At 39.5% G+C, this 25,808-nt stretch overlaps 1 protein-coding gene across 2 annotated transcripts; it reads left to right on the plus strand.

The window, feature by feature from the left end:
* Positions 1-1,771: 1,771 nt before the first annotated feature.
* Positions 1,772-25,788, plus strand: LOC116979040 (mitochondrial fission factor-like). 2 transcript variants are annotated; one of them, XM_033030440.1, is made up of 7 exons: positions 1,772-1,851; positions 11,189-11,395; positions 13,101-13,258; positions 14,003-14,091; positions 15,993-16,064; positions 21,998-22,076; positions 22,674-25,788. In XM_033030440.1, exons 2-7 carry the CDS (start codon positions 11,194-11,196, stop codon positions 22,803-22,805), a joined length of 732 nt encoding a protein of 243 aa, XP_032886331.1. In that variant the 5' UTR covers positions 1,772-1,851; positions 11,189-11,193; the 3' UTR covers positions 22,806-25,788. The 2 variants fall into 2 exon arrangements, with proteins under 2 accessions (XP_032886331.1, XP_032886332.1); XM_033030441.1 differs by lacking the exon at positions 15,993-16,064.
* Positions 25,789-25,808: the final 20 nt, after the last annotated feature.

Consider the following 25,808-nt stretch of genomic DNA (forward strand, 5'->3'; position numbering starts at 1 on the left):
GAATTCCCTTTGACAATCGGCAGCTGCGTTGCTATCGGTAGATCGCAAATGCGCTAATGCGTTTAAATGCATTATTAGTTACAGCACTGATTTGTGTTGTTTCTTTTATACAGGGAAGCTGAGAACTACTATATTTTATGAGTTTCTGCTCTGCTGCTTGCAACATGTCGCCACAGACAGGATCGCCAACAGGGTTCGATCCTGACTACAGGTGCTGTCTGTATGGAATTTGTACATTCGCCCTGTGACTTTGTGGGTTTTCTCCTGGTGCTCCTGTTTCCTCCCACATTCCAAAATATGCAGCTTTGTAGATTAATTGACTTCTGTAAATTGTCCAGTGTGTAGGACAGCATTCGTGTATGGGTGATTGCTGATCGCATGGACTCAGTGCGCTGAAGGGCCTGTTTCCACGCTGTATTTCTAAACTAAAAAAGTTCACAAGATTAATTCCTCAGTTAATGGTTCTGTCCCGCGAGGAGTGATGAAGCAGACTGGTTGTTATAGTTTTCAGAAGAGTAAAATGTGATCTAATTGAAATATTAAAATTCACATAGAATTTGATAGCATAATTGAAAGAATGATGTTTCCTTTGGCCATGCTGTCTGCAACCAGTCTTGACCTCAAAATAAACGGCAAGGCATTCCGTACTGAGATGAGAAAGACATTCCTCACCAAGAATATATACTTCTCAAATTCTCTGTCCAGAGATCATGGAGGTTTGCCAGGTTCATTCGTGACAAAGGAATCACAAAATTATATGGGTTAATGTGAGAAACGTGGCAGTGATGTAAAAGATCATTCATCAGATGTAAAAGATCATTCATGTTATCGAATAGTGGACACGGTTGGATAGCAAAGCAACTTGTGTGAATCTATTGTTGGTCAAAGGAAAGATTAACGCATGCAATGGTAACTGTTTCTCTCTCCATTGGGAATATTTTCTATCCCAGATTGCTCAGGATTTGCAGTATTTAAAGGGACGGTATATAGCGGCACCCCATACTCCAGCGCCCTGGTGGGGACCTTGGATGCTGCTTGAGTCTTATTGCCGGCTGCAAAGAAGCAGCATACTCTTCCCCAGAGACACTAGAAGCATCTTTGCTGCTGACCAACGTATCTCTCGTCCAATCGGCGCCCTCGAGGAAAGCGGAGATTTTTAAGACTTTTTTTCACCGAATTTCAAAATCCGGATTACAAAACATGGGGGAGATCGTCCCCCACCTCTCAAAGCATAGAGGGGACGTGTCCCCCCCCCATGGAGATGAGTGGCGTCGTCGAGTTACCACGAGTTCAAAGGGAACGACATCTCAGGACTGTGAAGATTTGGAATGCTTTATTCCAAAACACTATGGAGACAGAATCTCCATGTGTTCAAGGTAGAATTTGACAAACATTTGAACTACCTACGGAGAGAGTCAGTGTGGAAGTGGTGCTGAAGTTAGGATTGAATCAGCTATGATCCTTAAGTTATTGAATGGTGGAGCTGGTGGGCATGTTCCCTCTTGTTTCTTTGTTCTTGAAGAAACTTCTTCATTAAAGGAAACTTCTTCATTAACAGATCGTTCGTCAAAATTACCATCTGCAGAAAACTAGTTGAGATTTTAAACCTCGGTGCTCCACGCGCTCTCCTCGCGCCGTCAACCAACTGTCACAGCGCCGCCGTTCCCGCCTCCCGCCCAGCCAGGGGGTGGGGCTTCGCGGGGCACACGTGAGCACCCGGCGCCCAATCGGATGGGCGTTTGTGAGCTGGGCGGAGGGGGATGGGGGCGTGGGAGCGCCTGGCACGTGACGCCAACCTACACGAACGGCGTTGACGAAGCGATGTTTGTGAGGCACTCAGACGTTGCACAGGTGAGTAATGTGTGGCCGGCGATGGCAGCAAACGTTCCCGGCGCTCTCTTACTGTGTAAGTCAAGTTCAGCTGCACGTTCACAGACACACACACACACAACGTATAGTTGGCCTGGAGGACGAGCTGTTGGGCCGTGTTATCTGACGCGATCGCTTCAGCCCACGGCCGCGGGGACCAGATCAGGCAACAGGAACCGCCAGCGGCACCGGCAACAGGTGCTCGACCTGAGAGAGTTCGCACTTCGCCATCAGCACCCCGGACACATGGAACTTATTGACAGCCTTTGCAACCACGCGTTTGCAGGGGCCCGAGTTGTTTCTCTAACCCACCCCTAAAGGGGTGGACACAAAATGCTGGAGTAACTGAGCGGGGCAGGCAGCATCTCTGGAGAGAAGGAATGGGTGACGTTTCGGGTCGAGACCCTTCTTCAGACCCAAAACGTCACCTATTCCTTCCCTTCAGAGATGCTGCCCGTCTCACTGAGTTCGTCCAGCATTTTTGTCTTCGGTGTAAACCAGCATCTGCAGTTCCTTCATACACAATTAACTGAATGGATTCGATATTGTCAACCATCTATCTTCCCAGAAAAGACTACTTAAAATATACCTAATAGAGAATTTAACTGATGGAATTGCCTGCTCAGGGAGAAGATGAGAGTCTTGTACTTCCATATCTTTTCATTTTTGTGTAGGCCACTATAAGGCCACTATAAGAGTAAAATTTATACAGTGTAAATTGATCCACTCCACTCGTCAGTTTCCCTTTTTTTTTAAACGTACATTGCACTACATCAGAGAGATCGCATTTAAGCGCAGTGCTCTAGACTGTATATCTGCCCTGAGCTTCTGCTGTGCTTCTCTACATTATTGAAGATGGAGCTGAGAAGTGTGATATACCAAAATTACATTACATTACAAGCAAATAGATGTTGGGAGTAATACCAATATTTAAAAAAAACATTTGTTGGCAGTTTAGTTTTGAACATTGCAAAGTCACATTAAATTAGATTACAAAATGCTATAACACCAAAGGGTTTAGGTGCTCAAGGTAAAGGTGCAACATATATTTAAAAAGTATTTACATTTCTTTAGAATGTTGGCTTTTATTGCAAAGGGTATGTCTCCTAATTTGAGGAAGGACATTCTTGCTATTGAGGGAGTGCAGCTTAGGTTCACCAGGTTAATTGGGACTGACATATCATGAAAGAATGGATCGACTGGGCTTATATTCACTGGAATTTAGAAGGATGAGAGGGCATCTTTTGGACACATATAGAATTCTTAAGGGATTGGATAGGCTAGATGCAGGAAAAATGTTCCTGATGTTGGGGAGACCAGAACCAGGGGTCACAGTTTAAGAATAAGGCCCATTTAAGACTGAGATGAGGAAAAACTTTTTCACCCAGACAGTTGTGAATCTGGAATTCTTTGCCACGGAAGGCAGTGAAGCCCAATTTACTGGATGTATTCAAGAGAGTGTTAGATATAGCTCTTGGGCCTAATGGAATCAAGGGATATGGGGAGAAAGCAGGAGCAGGATACTGATTTTGGATGATCAGCCATGATCATATTGGATGGCGGTGCTGACTAGAAAGGCCGAATGACCTATTCCTGCACTTATTTTCTATGTTTCTATGAAATAAAAAATAGGGAAATTTCACTACAGCTTTGCAGGGTGCTGGTGAGAAGACATCTCAAATACATCTGCAACACATCTGCATTGTTTTTGTCTTCATATGTAAGGGATGATATACCAGCAATGAAGGCTGTGCAGAGAAAGTTCAGCAGGTTGATTCCTGGGTATAAGAGAGTTGATATATGAAAAAGGCTGAACAGGTTGTGCCTGTACTCAATGAAGTGAGCAGTACACTTATTGAAACATGTAAATGTCTAGGGATATACAGGGTGGATGTTGGTATGGCATGGTGCTTTATTTGTCACATGTACTGAGGTACAGTGAAATGTAGTTTTGTATACAGTTCAGGACAAGCTGCTGTAAGAATCCACCTCGGAGGCACTCTACAAACACTCTTTCTTGGGGTCCTGAACCAACCTGATTTTCCCAGTCTACCTGCATATTGAAATCCCCCATCACCACAGTGGCATTACCTTCATTACATGCCAGTTTTAACTCCTGCTGCAACTTACACCCTACATCCGGGCTACTATTTGGGGGTCTGTAGATAACACCAATTAGTGTCTTCTTGCCTTTATAATTCCTCAACTCAATCCACAGTGACTCTACCTCGTCAGTCCCTATGTCTTTCCTCGCAAGGGACTGAATTCCATTCCTCACCAGCAGAGCTACCCCCCCTCCTCTGCCCACCTGCCAGTCCTTTCTATAGGATGTATAACCCTAAATACTAAGTTCCCAGGCCCGATCCTCCTGCAGCCACATCTCAGTAATCCCGACAATATCATATCTACCAACCTCTAACTGAGCCTCAAGCTCATCCACCTTACTTCTTATACTACGTGCATTCATATACAATACCTTTAATTCCTTACGCATCTCACCTTTCACATCGATCCCTATTACACTTGGCCATACTCTCCTGTCCCTTTGTGAGCTTTCTTTCCTGTTAATTCTGGGGTCATTAACTATCGCTTTACTATCTTTCCCTTTGACTCCGTCCTTGACTATCCCATTTGACACCCCACCCCCCTTATTCAGTTTAAAACCACCCGTGTAGCAGTGGCAAACCTGCCTGCCAGAATGCCTGTTAAGGTGCAATCTGTCCCTTTTGTACAGTTCCCCTTACTCCAAAACAGATCCCAGTGGTTTAAGAATCCAAATCCCTGCCCCCTGCACCAGTTCCTCAGCCACACATTCAGGTCCTGTATCTCCCTGTTCCTGCTCTCGCCAGCACGAGGAACTGGAAGCAAACCGGAGATAACCACCCTGGAGGTCCTGCTTTTCAGCATTTTTCCGAGCTCTCTAAAGTCACGCTTCAGAATATTCATCCCCGTCTTTCCGACATTGTTTGTGCCAACATGCATTACCACTTCCGGCTGTTCACCTTCGCCCTTGAGGATTTTCTGCACTGTCCATGACATCCTGGATCCTGGCACCAGGGAGGCAGCACACCATCCTCGAATCCCGTCTGTTGCCGCTGAAACCCCTGTCCGTACCTCTCACAATGGAGTCTCCAACTACCATGGCGTTGCCTGACGTCGGTCTCTTTGGTTTTGGCTCAACAGCCCTTTTTGCTTCGCAAGCCAGTCCGCCGCTCAGTGTGTTAACATCTTCTGTCCCGACAGTTTCTAAGTGGGTACACCTGTTCTCAAGAGGTATAACACCCGGGGACCTTTGCATTCCATGTTTCCCTCCCTTTTCACCATCACCCACCTTCTCTCTTCCAGTACCTCAATCTTACTGTAGGATTGAGTTACTGTAGATGTTGAGTTTGATGCATCTTAGTTATGCCCAGGTGATAATCATCAATAATTGTGAGAACATTTCTCATCATGTTATCACACTTAGTAAAATTTTAATATAGGAAGTATTGAATTAAATTGTTGAAAAGACCTGTATGTCCCTAAAAGATTATTGGTTTACATTATTATGTAGAAAGAATATAGTTTGAATTCAGAGACGAAAGCATCCTATCAAAGAAACATTAAAGAATGAGACCTTCTGTGACTTTGGAATTAATTCTGAGTCAAGACAAATTTATCAAAGAAACTATGTAGAACTAAACTTTTTGGAATTTCTGAACTCGTTATCTGTACCACACAAAATTAAATAAAATTGCAATGTAAAATGTATGTAATTCTAGGCACAGTCCCAAAGATTGCTTCCAAAGTGTCTAGTTCCTAGTGAAAAAGCTACTTTTCTTAACAACTAAACAGGTTCGCTTCTTAATAAACAGACACCACACAAACTGTTTGGTAGACCAGTTCAAAACTTTACTTATTATCGGCCGATGGAAGGGAGGGAGAACTCCAGTCAAGTGACCAATGTAGACACTTAACTGTGCTCAGCCACCTTCTCTGAACAACAGAATTACATAGCATTATATAGTGTATGTTTGTCACCTTAGCACATTCCACAGACATTAGTCATGGTCAGAGGTACAGGAAAAGGCATCACATCAAAGGCATTTTGTCACATGGTACAAGATATACTAAAAACATTGGCCATTTGGTTTAGGTCATTTTATCTTCAAAGAGATCACCCTAGCTCTTTCGCTGCTTCCTCTCTGTCACTTGGTCCCTCATAAACATAGGACACTTGGTTTACGGCATCTTACATCAAAGAGATCTCTCTAGCTTCTCCTCTCTGCTTGTCACTTGGGAGACAATGTTATAGGATTTATTATCTCACACACCGCAACCTGAGGCAAGCCTAATTTGAGACTAAATATAAGCTGTAAGCTAGCCCAGAAGCCAATTTAATATCTTCTTATATTTTTAACAAATTCTGCTTCATCATTCCATCCTTTTATCAAAATTTTGATAACAACTACAGTCCTTGCTGAGTACATACGAAAGACCATAAGCATCTCATCAGACAAATTAATAGTACACTAGTAACACAATCAATTCATAGTGGACAATCGTTCCACAAGTCCCTCCAAACATTTTAAATGGCCACCAACCTCCCCCGGACGTGACACTAATATACTACCATAGGACAGGAAAAGGATCATAAAAATTGCTCAGCCTTTATTCGGCTTCGTTTGGAATTCCCCGTGTGCTGGTGTAACTGGTTCATGCTTCTCTTGTGTGGCACTGCATTTGCAACATACCAATGCCCTGTCACAAATATACTGTTTCCTAAAAATACACCAGTGCCTTGGTTGTGGCAAAAGCAGGTAGATTTAACTGGCCTTTGCAGACCTCTTACTATCTGTAGTCAGGGTATCTTTGCTGCGCTTGTCATGTTTGACTTCAATCTTGTTTAAAAGGAGGTGTGTACCATCCTTTAAATGTGGGTTAGTCCGCAAGTTTGCCATTCTGAAGAAAGTTCAGTCCATGTGAGCTGGGCCACCCCAGAATAAAGGCAGCATCAATAGCCCATCGTCCTTGTTTCCACAAACTGTTCACAGTCAATCAAATGTATCCAGCGACGATGATCTTCAAACTTTACAGCAGTTCATGTTGTTAGCAACACTTGGTTGTTCTTTTCAATACAGTCTCAATTTCTTCTTGTCCCAGCACCATCATCATATAGCTTTTATGGCCTTGGTCACTGGTTTCCAGCAAAAACTCCTCCAACCTGGGAATGTAGATCTGGCAAGACATGGGTTAATTGCCGTCCATACATAATTAGTTAATTGCCCAGGGCCTGTAAGTGGCTTCCCCCCACTCTCCAGGGGGTGGACACAGCAGCTTTTCCTGTATCAATAAAAAGTTGTAAATCTTGTTCACCAGCTGAGTTTCTCCAGCACTTTTGTCTACCTTTGATCCTCCAGTATCTCCAGTTCCTTCTTAACACTTCCCTGTGAACTTATTCTTTAATCCGATTATATCCGAAGAGGCTCTCCCCACCTAAATATTCAATTCTCCAAATATGTTCTCTTCCCCAATCTACTTTATCTTCTCACCTTTCATCCCTCATTGTGAGTTCCCTCAAACCCCCTTTTGTAAGTCATAAGACAATTTTTCATCTACCCTCATTTCCCTCACACAGCACATGCTTCAACATCTTTTTGTTTGCTTGAAAACAGTAATCTTGCTTCATTTGCATTTTAAAAGACAACCTCTGTTATCATATCAAAACAATCTTTCCCAAAAGAACTCACTCAGAATCAGTAATCAATAATACATTTTCTTTTTCTCTGGAATTTTGACATTTCCAATCTCATTTAACACTTTAATCGGGATGAGTCTTTTTTAAAGTTGGTTCAAAAGATTTATAATCAACCAACACATTTTATCATTCGAGTATAGCTCCGCCCCCCCCCTTACATATTCCATATACAAAAAACATTGTTTTACCAGCAGTATATAATATTTCATCTTCAAAGACGTCTCTTTGTAATTTACTTTCCCTTTTTCTGACAAGACTTCTGTTTACCAAAATCCTGGTTACCTAACCCTAATTGGACATTGATCCAGATCATGATTAGTCAGACTCCCCGTGACTTTTCAGTCTCCCTACCCTATCCTCATTTTTCCATCAAATTTTCCTTCATCCCTAATTTTTTTTATAACATGTCAGAAAAAGGATTTACCTCCGGGGTAATTTTGTTTTGCAATCCCCATTGACTCTTTCCGCCATCCCAGATGCCTGTGGGTGGTGTACACAGTGAATTGCTGTCAGATATTACAATGTGCACATTTTTCCTTATTAATAGTGGCAATAAAATGAGGACCATTGTCTGAGCTTATGACAGTAGGTAGGCCAAACCTGGGATTAACAACAATGTTACTGTAGTTTCAGCAGTATTATTAGTGGTTGGTAGAGCTTCACTCCACCTGCTAAATAAATCTAAAATCACTAAGCAATATTTATAACACTGGGCCCTTGGCATTTCAATAAAATGAATCTGTATGCATTCAAACGGTCGTGATGGCATTGGCGTCACCCCTGAGGGTATCTTAATTGATTTGCCTGGATTACTTCGTTGGCAAATTTTACATTCAGAGGCCTGCCACCACATTTCCTTTGTTATCCTATCATTCCCTCCTTACCAGCATGGGTAAGACGGGTAAAAATGTATCGTATACACCAACTTGTCCAAGCGGGGTGTGCTGAATCAATGGCACAGCCCTCTTGTTTCCATAGTTATTTTTATATATAAGAGGCGTCCCTCTGTAATGTACATACCTCCCTCATGTTTGGCGGGACCGTTCTATTTGCTAGCATCTGTTTAGCTGCTGTCACTACGCATTTGGATGTACAGGCTGCACTGTTTGGATACACTATCGGCAACTCATTGCCTTTTGCTATAGGGTCCCCAGCACCAGTGTGTGCAGTACATTTAACAATGGCCAGCTGTTCTGGTAGCATCAATGCCTTAAACAAATTACGCACAGAAAGGCATTCCCGTGCTCCCAATCCTGGGGAGCTTTGTAAGGTCAGAACTTCGAGGTATATGGATATTACTGACGGAGCTGCCAAAGGTAAAGATGCCATTGCTACTGGTAGGACGTAGGGAGGTGGACGTCTCCCAGGATTATCTAACTCCTCATCTTCACTACCAAACAGGGTCGTCGTGCCAGACATGAAGTCTCCTCCAGAGGATTTACCAGTACTGGGTTTATTTTTACTAACCATCACCTGTTTCCCACCTCCCGTCTGTCTTTTAATTATATTCTCTTGTTCCTCTGCCCACTGGCATTCTAGTTGCAATAATTTCCATCCTTTCCTAGTGCTATCCTTGTGTCTTAACTCTATCCCCTTCTTACATGCAGTATCCATCCAACTTCGAACTCTATACTCTCCTCATGCTTCTTTTCTCTGCTTCTGCTTTCCATGTTTTAATTCCTTTCTTCCATTCCTTTCCTGCCTTCCTTTCCCATATAATTGTCTCTACATTCCATGTGCCCCCTACTGGCCAGGCTTCATCCCCTCAACTTGTAACTTAACATTCTAAATTTCTTATACTTAGGATTCAAATAACACATATGTTGGACGGTATCCAGAGCATTCCCCATAGATAGATAGAGAGAAAGAGAGAGAGAGAGAGAGAGAGAGAAAGAAAGAGAAAGCAGACTTCTTAATTCCGAAACGTTCCAAATATATATCAACCAGGCCGACTCGCTACTCGAGACCCCAGTTTCTCAATTTGGCTGACTTTTTAACTCTTTAATATACGACCCAAGTGTCTCAACGAGGCCGACTCGGTAACCGAGACTCCAGTTTCTCAACTTGGCAGACGTTTTAACTCTTTAATATACAACGCCACTTATTTCTCAATCAGACAACTCTTCGGATGTCTCAATAAGCCAGACGCACACCTCAACCCCCATTCAACCCGACAAATCACGGATGTCTCAACGAGGCCGATGAGCCCTTAGTAGAGATAGAGAAAAAGAGAAAACAAAGAGAGATAGACAGAGAGAGAGAAAGAGAAACCACTCACGTCCTTCTTAACAATATACACAAGCCCTTCTTAAAACTACATGCACAATTCTGTCTTAAAAATACATACACAATCCCTACTTAAAAAAACCCCATATAAAGCCAACTGGTCTCACCTTTGTCTGCTTCTAAGAACCTCGGCAGGGAACCAATGCAATGTCTGATGAAGGATCACAGACGTTCCCGGGAGTTTCTAGGGAGTCGGTCTTACAAGGGGGCCGATAGAGCTCAGTTATCTCCCTTCCAATCCCGGCAACCTCTGCAACCTCTTACACAGTCAGCTGTTGATGTGGTCCCAGCGAGGCCTGCATAACTACGCCAATGAAAAAGCTACTTTTCTTAACAACTAAACAGGTTCGCTTCTTAATAAAGAACCACACAAACTGTTTGGTAGACCAGGTCAAAACTTTACTTATTATCGGCCGATGGAAGGGAGGGAGAACTGCAGTCAAGTGACCAATGTAGACACTTAACTGTGCTCAGCCACCTTCTCTGAACAACAGAATTACATAGCATTATATAGTGTATGTTTGTCACCTTAGCACATTCCACAGACATTAGTCATGGTCAGAGGTACAGGAAAAGGCATCACATCAAAGGCATTTTGTCACATGGTACAAGATATACTAAAAACATTGGCCATTTGGTTTAGGTCATTTTATCTTCAAAGAGATCACCCTAGCTCTTTCGCTGCTTCCTCTCTGTCACTTGGTCCCTCATAAACATAGGACACTTGGTTTACGGCATCTTACATCAAAGAGATCTCTCTAGCTTCTCCTTTCTGCTTGTCACTTGGGAGACAATGTTATAGGATTTATTATCTCACACACCGCAACCTGAGGCAAGCCTAATTTGAGACTAAATATAAGCTGTAAGCTAGCCCAGAAGCCAATTTAATATCTTCTTATATTTTTAACTAAAATTCGGCTTCATCACTAGTGTCTAAGTTCCTAGTTCCTTTCAACACAGAATATTAACTACATCATTTATAGCATTCTCAAAATATATATTGGCAGGAAATTAATACAACAGCAACTTTTCCACTGATTTGATGTTTTAAGAAAAAGACACCGAAAAAACGGTTTTGGGAATTTAAGTAACTGTCGACAATCTTGGCTTCAACTGAGTGCTTGGCCATGTGCAAGAATCAATGATAAATATTATTCCAGATATTATTTATTCCCTGTTTGATGGCCATAGTTGTATGCTTGCCACTGGTTTACTCTTCCAATTGTATTCAAGTAATATGATCATTAGTTATTTAAATATTGCTCCTGTTTCAATATTATTTTGTTGGTCCTTTAGCTGCCATGATAGAACAAACAGCATCTTCCGATTTGATAGACTCCAGTCCAGCATCTTGTGATCTGAGTTTCATGGAGGCTATCAGTCAGAAAATGAGAATTCCTAATAGACTGAAAGTAACTGAGGAGCCAGGTGATGAAGAGAGAGCAGAAGATATTCAGATGTCGACATTACATATGCAGATTCCTGAAAGAATATCAATGGGAGGTAAACTGTTTCAATGTGAATTAACCAGGGATGTAAAAATCAATGGATATTTAGTCATTTTCAAGTATTGGTCCAATCTTGTTTTAATGTCAGTTAAATAACTAAATTGATGGGGATTAAATTAAAAATGAATTTATTCTAATAGGACATAGAGTACAAAATAGGCTTATTTGATCCACATAAGTTCCCCAGATGAATTACCTCCCAACTCTCATCATCTAAAAAACATTAGCATAACTTTTCATTTCCTTCTTGATCATTTATGTCATTTCTTCTTTATGGAATTCATGCTATGAGCTCTATTGTTCCTTTATTTTTATTTATTTTATTTCCTTTATTTTTAAAAACATTGGTAAACCTAACTATTAATTCAAGAAATAATTATATATCTCAGAGTAGGTACTGCGTTGTGGCTATATCATGTATGGCGCTGGTGATCTGGTTATGGCTCTAGAAAGCATCTGCAGTTCAGGGACTTTATCTTGACTAAATGTCGTACCCATTATCCTTTTTCTATACACAATTGACGACTTGATTGTAATCATCTATTGTCTTTCCTTGGATAGCATGCAAGCAAAAGTTTTTCACTGTATCTTTGTAGACATGACAATAATAAACTAAACTAAACTAAACTTTGGCTCAGGATGGATGAGCTAGAGTCCAAAGCTTTGACAATAAGATCCAAGAAAGATGGAGAACTGGACACCTTGCTCCAGAAGGCAGTTAGATATTTTAGGTTAACGGCATGGTTAGCAGACAGAAATCATGAGAAGCCTGATGGAACCCTGTAGTAGTATTGGAAGAGCCTAAGCCCATACAGTTTCCATGAGCAATGAGGTTATTGGAACCTATGTAGACAAGAGCAGTTCTCCAGGGAAAATAAGCAAATGGACCACAGCACGGTAGCGCAACAAATGACTTGAGGTGATACTTTTGAGGATATCTCATGGAGGATATCTCATTGCTGACAAAATTATGGATTTAGGGTGTCTTCTTTCAAGTTTTTTCATTGAGACTGTTTGCTGTACTGATGGTCATTAAGGATCCTCTTTGCCTTCTTCAAAGGAAGGGGAGTTCATCACAATTTATATTTTTTATCCTTGGATGAATTTAAAAACAAATATTTTAATCATATTTACATTAGCATGTGTGGGAACATGGTGACGGATTATAGTCAAAAATAGAATTAATTGGCTGTAAAGGTCTATGGCATCCAAAGCTGAAAAGTGCCGTACAAATGCATTTCTTTTAAGATATTAATATAAAGAGCCATAATTCCTTCTATCAGTTTGCAAGTATTTGTACTTTGCGGAAGATAAATGATTATAGAATATGCAAAGATCTATTTCAGATTTTAGTAGTTCTGTAAATAGATAGATCTGATGGTATAATTTGCCGTAAATTATTAGATGCTATTTTATAGAACAGTTTATTCTGGTGAGACCTTAAATATTTATTGCTGTTTAAGGTAATTGTGCAGATTGATAGGACATGAAAATGTTCTACTCTGATTTAAAAAGATCACGCACGAAGTACTGGTTTTCTTGTTTCATATTTTTGACACTTGGAATTGATATGCAATAGATATGCAGTAGCTACATGATTATTTGAATTTTGTAACTGAATACTAATAGGGAACAACAATAAATTATTTAAATTGCAATATTTGTTGGTTGGTTTAAAAGAAATGCTCTTTTCTCTTTAGAAACCGAAATGCAGGATATTGGAGCAAGGCCGTACTTGTATGGTTGGTTCCACAATAATCCTATGAATACAGATCCTCCACCACATAGCATATCTCCTCACTTAATGTATGGAACCTCCCAGGCTATGAATGTGGATAGATCGGAAAGTCCACTGCAGGTATATTAGGAATAACATTATGTCCTTTTATAATATAAAGATTTAAGTAGACAAACTTACTAACTTTTTACCTTTACACCACATAATGTGTTTTGAAATTCAGTTATATAACACAGTTTTTTGTCTCTTTTTTCCATGGCGTGAAATCACTATCTTCCATCCTTGGAACTTATGAACCTATTTTAACTATCTCTGATGCTGTTATTGAGCCTCCAAAGTCCAGGTTCTGACCTGCACTTAGTCACTGACCACTCAATCCTCTCAAACCTACAATTCCTCATAGTGACCGATTCATGACTGCAATCCTGGGCCATCTTTCCTGATTCTCAGCTGCAGCCATTATTTCATACCCCAATGCCCAGATACAGGCCAATTCTTTTACGCACTGTGGGTGGTAGGGGAGAAATATTCTTGAATTCTCACTAGTTCAGTCTGCTGCCTGAAAAAAGTTGTGTTGGTTGTTGACCCACAAAGTAAAAAACTGAATGTGATGTTCATTGAAATACAATTTAATACAGACATTTTTTGCACAGTGTTCCTTTTAAAGTAGTTTAACATACAAAATTGCACACTACTAAATTAATAAATTAATCCATTCTGTATTTATCCAGATATTTCAAATATTCAATGTTAACATAAGTTCATCATTGGGAAGGCCTGTATTTATGTCACTGATAATTTGGGTGCCTTCTACATTTAAATTAACTCATCAGTAAGAAACATGCTTGCAAACTTTTTTTGCAGGTGACCACCTCTCACAATTCCAGCAGATCACGAACATTAAGTGAGAATGAAATCAGTCTATCAAATGTGGCTAAAAGACAGAGGAATTTGTAAGTAAGACATTTTGGATTGGTTTGATTGTAGTGATATCAAGTACAAACTACTGCAAAAAATGTTGCCATATTCAGTTACTGAGATGGATTTCAGCTACTTGAAGGAATATTTAACTAAATGATAATCCCTGAGGAATGTTTATGCCAATTTTCGGGATTGCAAGAGCTAGATGAACATCATATCCTTCTCTTTACCTGTAGATCACTTCTACATGAGTCATTCTTAAGATCTATATACAGCAAACCCATGTTTTAACAGACCTCTTTATTTATCACGGATTTTGGTTATAGCGGATTGACTTACCAACCGCTGCCCATGTCACCTCTGACTCACGCCATCTCCTCGGCAACTTACAGTGCCGGCTGCTGACCTTACCTGCATTCCAGCAGTTGACCATTGACTCTGCCGATCCTCACCACTCCCCCGGCTGCCAGGGTCATCAACTCACCTGTATTCCAGGCCCAATTCCAGACAAGGGTCTGAAGAAAGGTCTTGCCCTGAAACATCACCTATCTATTTTCTCGAAAGATGTTGCCTGACCTGCTGAGTTACTCCAGCACTTCGTGTCCACAAGCAACTGTAGTTGTTTGTTTCTACTACTTAGGCAATGATAAAACCTTCCTCGTTTATTGTGGACAATCAGCAGTTACGGACACCATTACACTCCCCCCCCCAATGGTCTGTTATAATGAGGGTTTATTGTACAGGTTAATGATACTATCAGATTGTGAAATCAAGCATGAATGAAAGTGGCAAAAATTATAATATAAAATTTGCCATTCTTTGTCTATTTTCTGGGAACTAACATCATGAGCTGGATGGTCCATAAACCAGAGAGGATTCAAATAATATTGCCTTTTCATTACATTTAGTATGAGAGGCTCGTGAAATGTTTAAATCTTTGCATATCGTAAATAAAAAATCTATACTAACTTGTCTCCAAAGTTCATGTAATAAACTGACAGTAACTATCATCCCAAGTTTTATAGCTGGGTTTAGAGATGAACTGTTAATTTTTAAGGTATTTTGTGAAAAATATTTTGGAAAAATAGAAATTCCAGCTATTTTGATATCTTGTTGAAATTTGTAACAGCTTTGAACTAAACTAATTCAGACAGCTTTGAACTAAAATGGTGGAAACCCAAAGCCAAGCACCCTCTGCATTTTTTCAGTGATTACTTTAGAAGTGCTAAAGAAAAGCAAGTAAATGTAATATCGCCAATGAAAATATATGGAAAAAAACATACCATTATTATGTTTTTCAATTATATCCAGTTTGACTTGCCTATAATGCTAGAAAGAGAGTGAATGAGATGAAAATATACTTTGAACCAGATTCAGTATCATGCCAATTATTATGTTCTGAGTATCACTCTTGCTCTTTGTACCAACATTCATTAACGCTATGTTTCATATTTCCAGCTGATTTCTTTTTTGCAATTGTAGAATGTGATAGCAATAATAATTTGAATAAGATACTTGTGTTAAATCATGATGCATTGCGTTGGGGTGTGTGGGTGTGTGTGTGTGTTTGCTTGTGTGTGCAACTTCCAACTCGCATGTCTGCTGGAAAAATCGGGGACATTTTCTATGGGCATGAGAGTGAAAAAGAGTGATGGACAGGAAAGTAAAAATGTAAATGTCTACTTGTTTTAGAAGAAAATAAATATTTCAAATTGCAGATTTCTCTGACTTTGAATGCAAAATAAAATTCTCAGATATCAGAGAAACTGATTTGCCCAAATTTCTGCCTGGTGAATAATCTGTGACATCTGTAGAAGATCCTTTTAAAAATAAGTTGAATTAAAAATTAGTGGAACAATTCAATTCTGTGGGCTTGTAATATTTAAATTGCTGTGACTACTGGGTAGCCAATTTATATATTTTCCACTTTCAGAAATCGGTTCCATAATCAGCCCCTTTCTGGCAGCCTACACTCAGATGTGACTAATCAAACAAGGAATCAAAGGTGCTTGGCATACTATCTTCCTTGATGAAATCACTTATGTGCTAATCATTTTATTCTTGTGTTCTAAACGTTTTATTTCTAGCATTTTACACCAGTCTGGGTGAATAATGTGGACATATTACAGCCAGATTGGTCTAAGATTTAGAAACAGTTTTTCACTGTATCTCGGTACATGTGACATTCAGAAACCAATGCCAACACTTATACCAGATGCTGCTTCAATTCAATCAGTGAAATTTCTGTGGGACATTTGTATACTGTCCAAAATGGATTAAGGATGACTGAAAATCATGTGAAATTGCAAGTATCCACTTGCTTTAGAGGGAAATAAATGATGAAATCAAGGTTAGGCATTATATATATATTTTGCGTATTAGTCAAAATGAAGGAAAGAGATCTGTTCCCCTTTCAGTTTTCTGCTTTATTTCATGCTTGCTTCCTCCTCAGGTTTACTGCTTTTGCCTCCAACCCATTTTAATTTTATTCTGAACTCCAACCTCTAGTTTCTTGCTGGCTACATTGTGACTTTGGTCTCGACTCAGGTACAGGTCCTTGCGGCATCATGCTCTTGAATTTGGAACATTTTGCCAAAGTTTCTTACCTGATGAATCCTTTATCAATTTCAAAATCTTTACAAACCTACCACTGTGGCCAAGCTCTTAGTTCTTCAGATTTGCTTTTCCCACACGTACATTACAACTTAATCTGTTCCTCATTGATCTATTCTTGGTACTCACTTTTTCTCGACTGGGTGCAGCCTTCTTCCACCCGAAGATATCAACTACAGCTATCTCCATGCTTCTCTAGTGAACTCCTTATGGCCCAATGGAGCAGTGTGATCATTGCTGAATACTAGCACTCAAGGTTTAGATTTTGCTTCCTGAGCCAGCATCTGGTTTAACCTGGCTTAAGTGTAGAAAATGAATTTGAATGAATGCGACACATCCATCACTAGGCGAAAGGGAAGTAATTTTATTACTTATATGTATTACAGATTTGTAATGTGTAGATTAATTTTAATAGTTTTATGTGTACCAAAATATGTATTATTGAATATTTGTGAGTGTCTAATACTTCCACAAACATTCAGTTGTTCTGACTGCATGAACCAATTTGCAACCTGAGTTGGGTGGCAAAGACTAAATGGCCAATAAAGGTGTTGAGTCTAGTTAGTTACATGTGCTGAGTCAATGCATTTGCTGCACATGGCAAAGACAATGCTAAGGGTTGGAATTCTTGAGTTGAAGAGTGAAGTGCATATGGGTGATAGAAGATCAGCTCCAATTGTTGATGATGATTTGGTTAATGACCAAGTCAGCGATGTTGTGCTGAATGAGGAGTTGCAGGAAGGATGAAGAAACATTTCAGAGGTGATAATTTTCAGACACCGTGGAGAGCAAAGTGGTTAGAGATGAAGTGGTTTGGAACAGAGAAAGACAAAAAAAATTTGAGTCAGCTAATGGATATTTTGAAAGAGGGCGTTTAGTACCAGATTACATGGGGCTAAGAAGAAATTGTAGTTATTAGCAAATAAGTGTCATTGATCAATTGGGCTTATTGAGAATGGGATAAAAGGAGAGAAACAAAAGAAATATGGATTTGAAAATGAGGCCAAGGAAGCCTGGGACGGATCAAACCGCTTGCCTGGTAAGGGGAAGCAGCTGAGGCAGGCAAGTTGATGCTCACATACTTTGTGAGAAAGTAGTTGTAATGTTATAACTGTTACAGTGGAGGAAAAGGCAATCTGGCCCGTTGAATCTGCAATGGCATTTTGTGAAAGCAATTCAATTAGTCCCATTCCGACTCTCTCTGTAGCCCTGCATTTTTTTCTTCAAGTAATTACCAAATTCTTCTTTTAAAATCACATTGAAATGCTTCCTGTTGCTTTCCAGCACTTGCTTCATGAAAAATATTTTCCTCTTTTTACCTTAATGGGCCTGTCCAACTTGGCGATTTTTTAGGCAACTGCCGGCGACGGTCAGAGTTGTAGCAGGTCACCGAAAAACCGGCGACAACCTACGTCAAACCCACTGTCGCCGAATATTTTTCAACATTTTGAATATTTAGCGGCGATCAGAAAAACGCTACGACTTTTTGCGCGACTGAGGAGACCACCGGCGAACATGTGGCGACAAACTAGTCGCCTGTAGTTGCCTGACAAATCACCTAAGTGGGACAGGCCCATTGGGATGTCAACCAATTGCCTTAAATCGGACTTCTGTAAACTTACTTGTTGTGACACAGAAGGGAAGTATATTGTCCATTGGGTCCATGCTAGCTCCCAGTAGAGTAGTACCATTGGTCCCATTCTGCCTTTTATTTATCTTGTTTCCCTGCAACTTATTTTCTTCCAAATGACAATCAATGCTCGTTTGAATCATTTGTCCTGCACTAAGGACAATCTATTGTTTAAAATGGAACCATCCAAGGAGAATTTACAAAAACTAGGCAGACAGTCCCTCAGAGCAGGACTGAGGTGGCTCAAGCTGTGATGCAGCAGTGCTGACTGCCATCAGTGTGCTGTTTGTCTTTGTGACTGCAAATAGTTCCTCTTTATTCACATTGTTGAATGTTATATGAATTTTAAAACTGTTGGCATATCATGTTTCAGCTTCTTCTGGTTCTAGGTAGATCAACCTCACCTTGTCTGATCTACTCATTAGACTAAAGTTCCTTAACCATGGCACCATTATGGTAAATCTTTACTGCACTATTGCTAAGGCTTTTATAGTGTCATGCATTAAAATGGACACCATATTCCTGAATTTGTATTCCAAAAAGATTTGCTTTTCTTTTTGTTTAAGAAGGAACTGCAGATGCTGGAAAATCGAGGGTAGACAAAAATGCTGGAGAAACTCAGCGGGTGAGGCAGCATCTATGGAGCGAAGGAAATAGGCAACCTTTCGGGACGAACCCCTTTTCTTTTAACTTTCTAAAGCTCAAGATCCTGAATATCTTTCTAACCACCTTCTCTTCTGCCTAGCCATCAAGGATTAGTTCTTAATTATCCACAATTCTTCCTTTTTGGAACCCATTTTGATATTGCATTCATATTATGTCTTCTCAATAAACCTATCAAAATATATTTCACACTTCTCATCAGTGATGGAAATGGGTTTTAAGAACTAGGGATACCCTAAGGTCCGTGAGGCTGAGGTTGGAAGGAAGGGGTGGGCGGAAATTTTTTTTATGTGCGGTCATACCCAAGTAAGAGTACAAGAATGCAGAACTTGTTCATTGTGTATTGTATGTCATAGCTGCTTTAGTATCTTTCATCTGCAGTTCCTTCCTATTGAAGAAGAACCCTGGCCTGAAACAACTCCTAATCCATTCCCTCCACAGATGCCGCCTAGCCCGCTGAGTTCCTCCAGCACTCTGTGTTTTTTATTTAACTCTTGAAATTGAAGTTAGACATAAAGCTGGAGTAACTCAGCGGGACAGGCAGCAACTCTGGAGAGAAGACCCTCTTTAGACTGAACTGAACTCTCGTCGGTGAGAGTACTTGTGATTGTTTGCAGAAGGGTCTCGAGCCGAAACGCCACCCACTCCCCAGAGCCGCCGCCCGTCACGCTGAGCCACCCCAGCCCTCTCGTGTCCACCTTCAACTCCAGAGCCAAACAAAAAACACAGAGTGCTGGAGGAACTGAGCGGGCCAGGCGGCACCCGCGGAGGGATCGGACCAGGAGCCGCCGCGGGCCAGGGTTGCACCAATCTTGTGTGTGTGTGTGTGTGGGAATAGGTGACATTTCATCTCGACACCCTTCTTCACACTGACAGCCAAGGGAAAAGGAAACTGGAAATATAGGCATATCTTCCATTCATTTGTCCTTAGTACCGTCTATATCTCTTGTTCCTCTTTCCGCTGACTCAGTGTGAAGAAGGGTCTCGACCCAAAATGTTATCTATTCCGCTCTATGATCGTTGCTTTCGTCCGTCTGTTCACTCGCCCCTGGATTAAGTTGCGCAGGATAAAGCTGCGATTTCACGCCCAGGATGGAAACTGGACACTGAAAAGTAGGGGAATGCCGTCCCCCTGCGTACCCCCCCAGTTCCATCACTGCTTCTCACCATTAGATTTCATCTGATGTGTGCCTGGTACAATTCTTGATATCTACCACTATCCTTCTCACTCTCTTCCATTCTTTTTCTTATCTACAGATTTTGAGTTTGTATGGTGAACACTCAACTCCAAGCTATTGATATATGTCAAGAAAAGTATTGGTCCCAGCACTGGCTCCTCAGGAATTGCCATTGTATATTTTTCTCCAGATTAAAATATGTTTTCACCGTAATATTAATTACTCCCTTAAGCTAATTTCATATCCATACTTTGTCCTTTGTATTCCATTGCCTTTTTATTTTGTTGGTAATCAGCTATGTAGAACTTTGAAAATCCATGTTTCCAAAAAAAATGTTTTGCCTTAGTCAACCCTCTCTGAATAACTCGAGCTTTAGCCTAACATCGTTGATCTTTATTGAATCTTTAATGGCTGTCTTTATCTTAATATCACGTTAATTTTGCACCATATTACTGCATAAAGACACTTCCAGACCATTAAGGTTAAACTGATAGCTTGTCAGTGCATGATTTTTGCTTTCATTCTTTCTTGAACAAGAGTAACATTTCTAATTTTCCTATCTTGGCCCCAACACAGTATTTGAGGAAAACTCTTAGAATTATTCTCCATAATTTTCATCCTTATTCCCTTCAGCAATCTAGGTTGCATTGCATCCACACCGAGTGACGGTAGTCAGCCAGTATTATCTTCCCATTTTTGCCTATCCTGTATTTCAGCTTTCACTGTGACTTTGTTTTGATCTTCTGTCTTGGTAATAACTTGCAAGAGTATTCATCATTTCCTCATGTTGTTTGCTTGATGCATAGCACTTTTTTTGATCTTATAGGCCCTTACGGAAACATTTTGCAGTAGGCATTATACGGCGATTATCCCCGCATAAACAGGGATTATCTTTGCTTTCCAAATTGACCATCACCTGAGATGGACCAATCATTAAGCACTTCATGCTGAATCTGGTTGGGGATGCTTTATCCTTGTCTTTGAGGATAGAATCTTTTCACCATTCATGAATAGATGCGGCAAGACTACAAAATTTGGATATGATTTATTATTTTCAAGCAGTCAGGGTCGCACTCCTTTTTCTATTTAGAACACAAATATTCCTGTGTTTCAGCATCAGGTTGGCATCTAATTGTTAGATCCTCCCCCTGCTGCATCCAGCATGTTCTTTAATTCACTTCAGTGAACTAGGCTTGATGGGCTGGCTTGATAATGATATTAAAGTGAGGTGTATGCAAGCCCATATGGTTGCCGACTATGGTGGTGTGCCTTTCTAATGTTGCTTATGTTCTACAGTGTCTCATCATTGTACAATTAAGAACTGGAACATTTCTTATGAACAAATCTCATTTAGCATGATTGCAGTTCCACAAACCACAGTGAAGGGTGTCCTAATTGTGAAAATTGAACTGTGTCTCCACATAACTGTCATGTATGGTAACAGTGAGATTAATGATAACACTGTAAATCTGAAATAAAAAACAGAATTATAACAATCAGGTAGTTTAGTAATGTAATTTACAAAATGAAATGAAATGTACACTCCTCAGCTGCTATGGGAGGGAATTTTGAACTTGCTGCTGGAGTGATAGTCCAGGCCTCTGTGTTTTTAGTTTGGTGATTTAACCATTACATGACATCTCTTTTCTAAATAAGTGTATGTTTTATTTAAGTGTGATTAAATAATACAAGATGTAGCGAATGGCTTATTTGTAATTATCATGCTGCTATTATCCTCCAGGACTGAAATCTGAAGAATTCTGTTCAGTGTGATTAAAATATTGATACTGTTATCAGTGGGACAAGGGGAAGGATTAAAATGACTTGCTTGAATTTGTATTTTTTATTTTCCAGTGTGGCCCCTGATTACACTATACCCGAGGGTGTGCTTGAAAATTTCAGTGTAATGGAAATTGTAACACTCCGACGACAGGTAAGAATTTCAATAAGGAGCATTTACAAGAGGATTTACAAGAGGAATCATCACTGAGTCCTTGGTTTATATGTTTTAATTATATAATAAATGTATTAATTGCATTCAATTCCTAATAATTTACTTAAATAAATTTCAACTTTTAAAATGTTTCTGATTATCAGAAACATCGAAATATGATAAAAAACTGAACAGCTTGGTGAGCCTCCGGATGTGATGCCTTGAGGCTTAGTCACTCACTGGTCACAGAACGGCTGCAGCACTGAAGCCTTGAGCTTGTTTCCAGAGCTGGTGGTCAAAATGTTGGTGTGGTCTCAAACCTCGCATAGGCAATAGATCATGTTGAGCATAATTTAGCCTCTTACCTGACCAGCAGCTCACTATTTGGAACATTTTATGTTGCATAACTGAAGATATTATTGTACACTATCCTGCCTGTTACAATTTCAAAGCAAATTGCTCCTTGATAATTCATTTCATGAAGTTATATCTTTCATCTGATTTAAAATAACAAGAAAGAAGTTATTTTAATACTGCTGTAATTTTGTATTAGTGTACAGTTCTATCAGTGAATAGTCCAAACTTTTTATTTTGTAGTTGAACAAGTTGAATCGCCGCCTACAGTTATTAGAACAGGAGAGTCGGGACCATGCACGAAAAGAATTTGTTCTCTATTCCATCATCTTTGCTGCCTGTTTGGTCAACAGTTGGCTCTGGCTGAGGAAGTGACTTTGTTCTAATTGCACTGAGGTTGAGACTATTTCTGAATACAGCCTGGCAGATATCATCATTTATTTTGTGCAACAACTTGTATCATTACTAAAATACAAGGGAATGATGCCATTTAGAATAACTTGTGAACATGATTTTAAAAAGCACAATTGCAAGGGTTATAGAAAAATGTTACAGCGTAATGCTCTCAAACCTAATTAATTAGTTTAAGGCCAACTAATATCTATCATAATTTATATCATATGCAAAATCCTTACTACTTCATCTAACTGCAATTAAATGAAGCAACTTGAAAATTATTACCCTAAACACATTGTATTGCTAAATCAAGAGAGAAATTAGAAAGAAAATGTCCTCTTGTTGGTAATCAAAATCTCTTTTGCATTCTCCACATGCTCCCCATGTGTGATTGTTTCTCCTATAACTTGGTGAGGTTGTAGGGATATCTGAAATTTGACAGTTTTTTTGTTCTCTCTTGTTTTTATTGAATAATTGGGGTAAATGATGTAATTGCATAACTGCAGAATCAGCATTTCCTTCCTTAGCATGTTTTCATTTATAAATGCCAGATCATACTTACAGGTAGTTGGCAGTTCCAAAAAGATGTTGCAGTGTGTTCCTCAGCAGCCAGGTCTCTGCATGTTTTTTTGCAAATTGCCTAGTTACATTAGGTACAAAGTCTGTGGAATTCTCTGCCTCAGAGGGCGGTGGAGGCAGGTTCTCTGGATGCTTTCAAGAGACAGCTAGATAGGGGTCTTAAAAATAGCAGAGTCAGGGGATATGGGGAGAAGGCAGGAACGGGGTACTGATTGGGAATGATCAACCATGATCACATTGAATGACAGTGCTGGCTCGAAGGGCCAAATGGTCTACTCCTGCACCTATTCTCTATTGTCTAAAGTCATGAGCAAGGGTAGTGTAAGTCTCCGAACTGTTATTCTTTATCCTGCATACCATTATAGAGCTTTAGTAACAGGAGATTAAGAACTGGTCACATACCTCTTAGCAGGGGAAATGAATAAACTAAGGGAAGTTTTTTTTTCCTCAAGTTTTATAACCTTCACCAGACATTTTATAAATTTCCTAAGATATCTTGACCACTACCAAGAGCAATATACAGCAAAAGAAAATGACTTGACAAATTAATTCCTTGACAATGTGATGTGCAAGTTCTTAGATATAAATATCCCTTGATTGTTACATACCTGCTTGACCATTGGTATAAAATGTGTCAAAAAACAGTAAAGTAAGATACTTAACAGATATTATTAACACTAAAGGCTGTTACTTAAAAAATGTGCATTTATCACAATTGCACACTATTTAAGGTGGGTTATGTTCAAATCTGGTCCTAACTTTGCAATTTAGTAAGACAATCAGTACTCAAGGGTTTAATTGTATGGTGGGATAGTGGATCTGGCAGGATTTTATTTTGAAATAACATGCTCCTCCCATGTTGGACAATGCATTGTGCAAGGGTAAAATCAATATTATAAATTGTTAGGGATAATTAAGTTGCAAATTTGATTTTGGCAAAGGGATGAAGATTAAAGCCATTTCTGTGAAATGCAAGAAATATGTAAGTGACAAATGTTCAATTTATAGATATCCATTCTGAATAACAAATTTGTGGTTGAGGCAATTGTGGCTAATTAAAGAATTTCCTGAATAAAATAATGCATTTATTTATAATGCATTCCTTCATTCAGTTAAAATAAAGTCCAGACACAATTGTGTTTCTTCAGAAATCTATTTCTCTTAATTCAGAGCTATCAGTGCTTAATTTTATATTTAAAACTAATTTATTACAAATAAAGTGTAAAACAGTGATATGGCCATGAGAATTTGTCATAGATGAATTTACCTCTCTAACTATGAATTAAAAACAATTTTAATAACATGTTGGAATTAAGTGCAGGTTTAACATTTGTGAATGGCAGTTAGTAAAAAAAACTATGACCTGTGTCTTAGAAGAATGATGTTAATACAGCTGTATGTTTGCAATGTTAAAATGTTGTACAGGTCACTTGAGTTGTCCATAGACTTAACAGCTGCAGTTTTTGTACACTGTACTTAAGCCATTTACAAAGGATAATACACAGTAATATGATTATACACAAAAATGTTTACTCTTTATTTTCCTGAATTCCATATTTACATTTTCCAGAGAATCTGTGATTAGTTCATTTTTACTAGCCTTGTCTTCTTTCTGCCTCCTCCCTCCCTCATACCCATCCATTTACTTCTCTTTACTTTTTCTGATCATTAACTAATCTTCTGTCTTTGCTAATATGTTGTCCCCAAATCGGTGAGTCCTTATTTTACATAACATTGTAGTTCTGACAATGTTGTATTTAATATAACTGGTACACATTGTTGCAAGGGATGCTTATTTTATCAACCCATTTATCAAAAGCAACAAGGAGATTCATACCGAATCATTGTGGAATCATTTTCATAGTGTGCGCTTATGACGAATGGGCAAGGGACTTACATAGAAAATAGAAACATAGAAAATAGGTGCAGGAGTAGGCCATTCGGCCCTTCGAGCCTGCACCGCCATTCAATATGATCATGGCTGATCATCCAACTCAGTATCCTGTACCTACTTCTCTCCATACCCCCTGATCCCTTTAGCCACAAGGGCCACATCGAACTCCCTTATAAATATAGCCAATGAACTGGCCTAAACTACCTATATTTACAATATATTTAAAGCTTCCTCACACCATAGCAGGCTTTTAAAGATTTTTATTTCAGAGCCCAAAGCTTTCTCATCTCCTGAATGCTAATAATAACTGAACAGAGTGGAATAGGGGTGGTGTTAAGAGAGAACAAAAAGTTAGTCAACTAGTTTGCAGTAGGTATGTGGTAACCATTCCATGATATTTCTGCCGTATTAACGGTTCCGGAAATATTTTAAGTTTACAGAAACTTTAGATCACCCACTTAAATAAACAAATAAACAAATTCTCATGTACATTATTCTTCTCACAAGTC

The sequence above is a fragment of the Amblyraja radiata genome, chromosome 12, assembly GCF_010909765.2.
Source record: "Amblyraja radiata isolate CabotCenter1 chromosome 12, sAmbRad1.1.pri, whole genome shotgun sequence".
NCBI lineage: Eukaryota > Metazoa > Chordata > Chondrichthyes > Rajiformes > Rajidae > Amblyraja > Amblyraja radiata.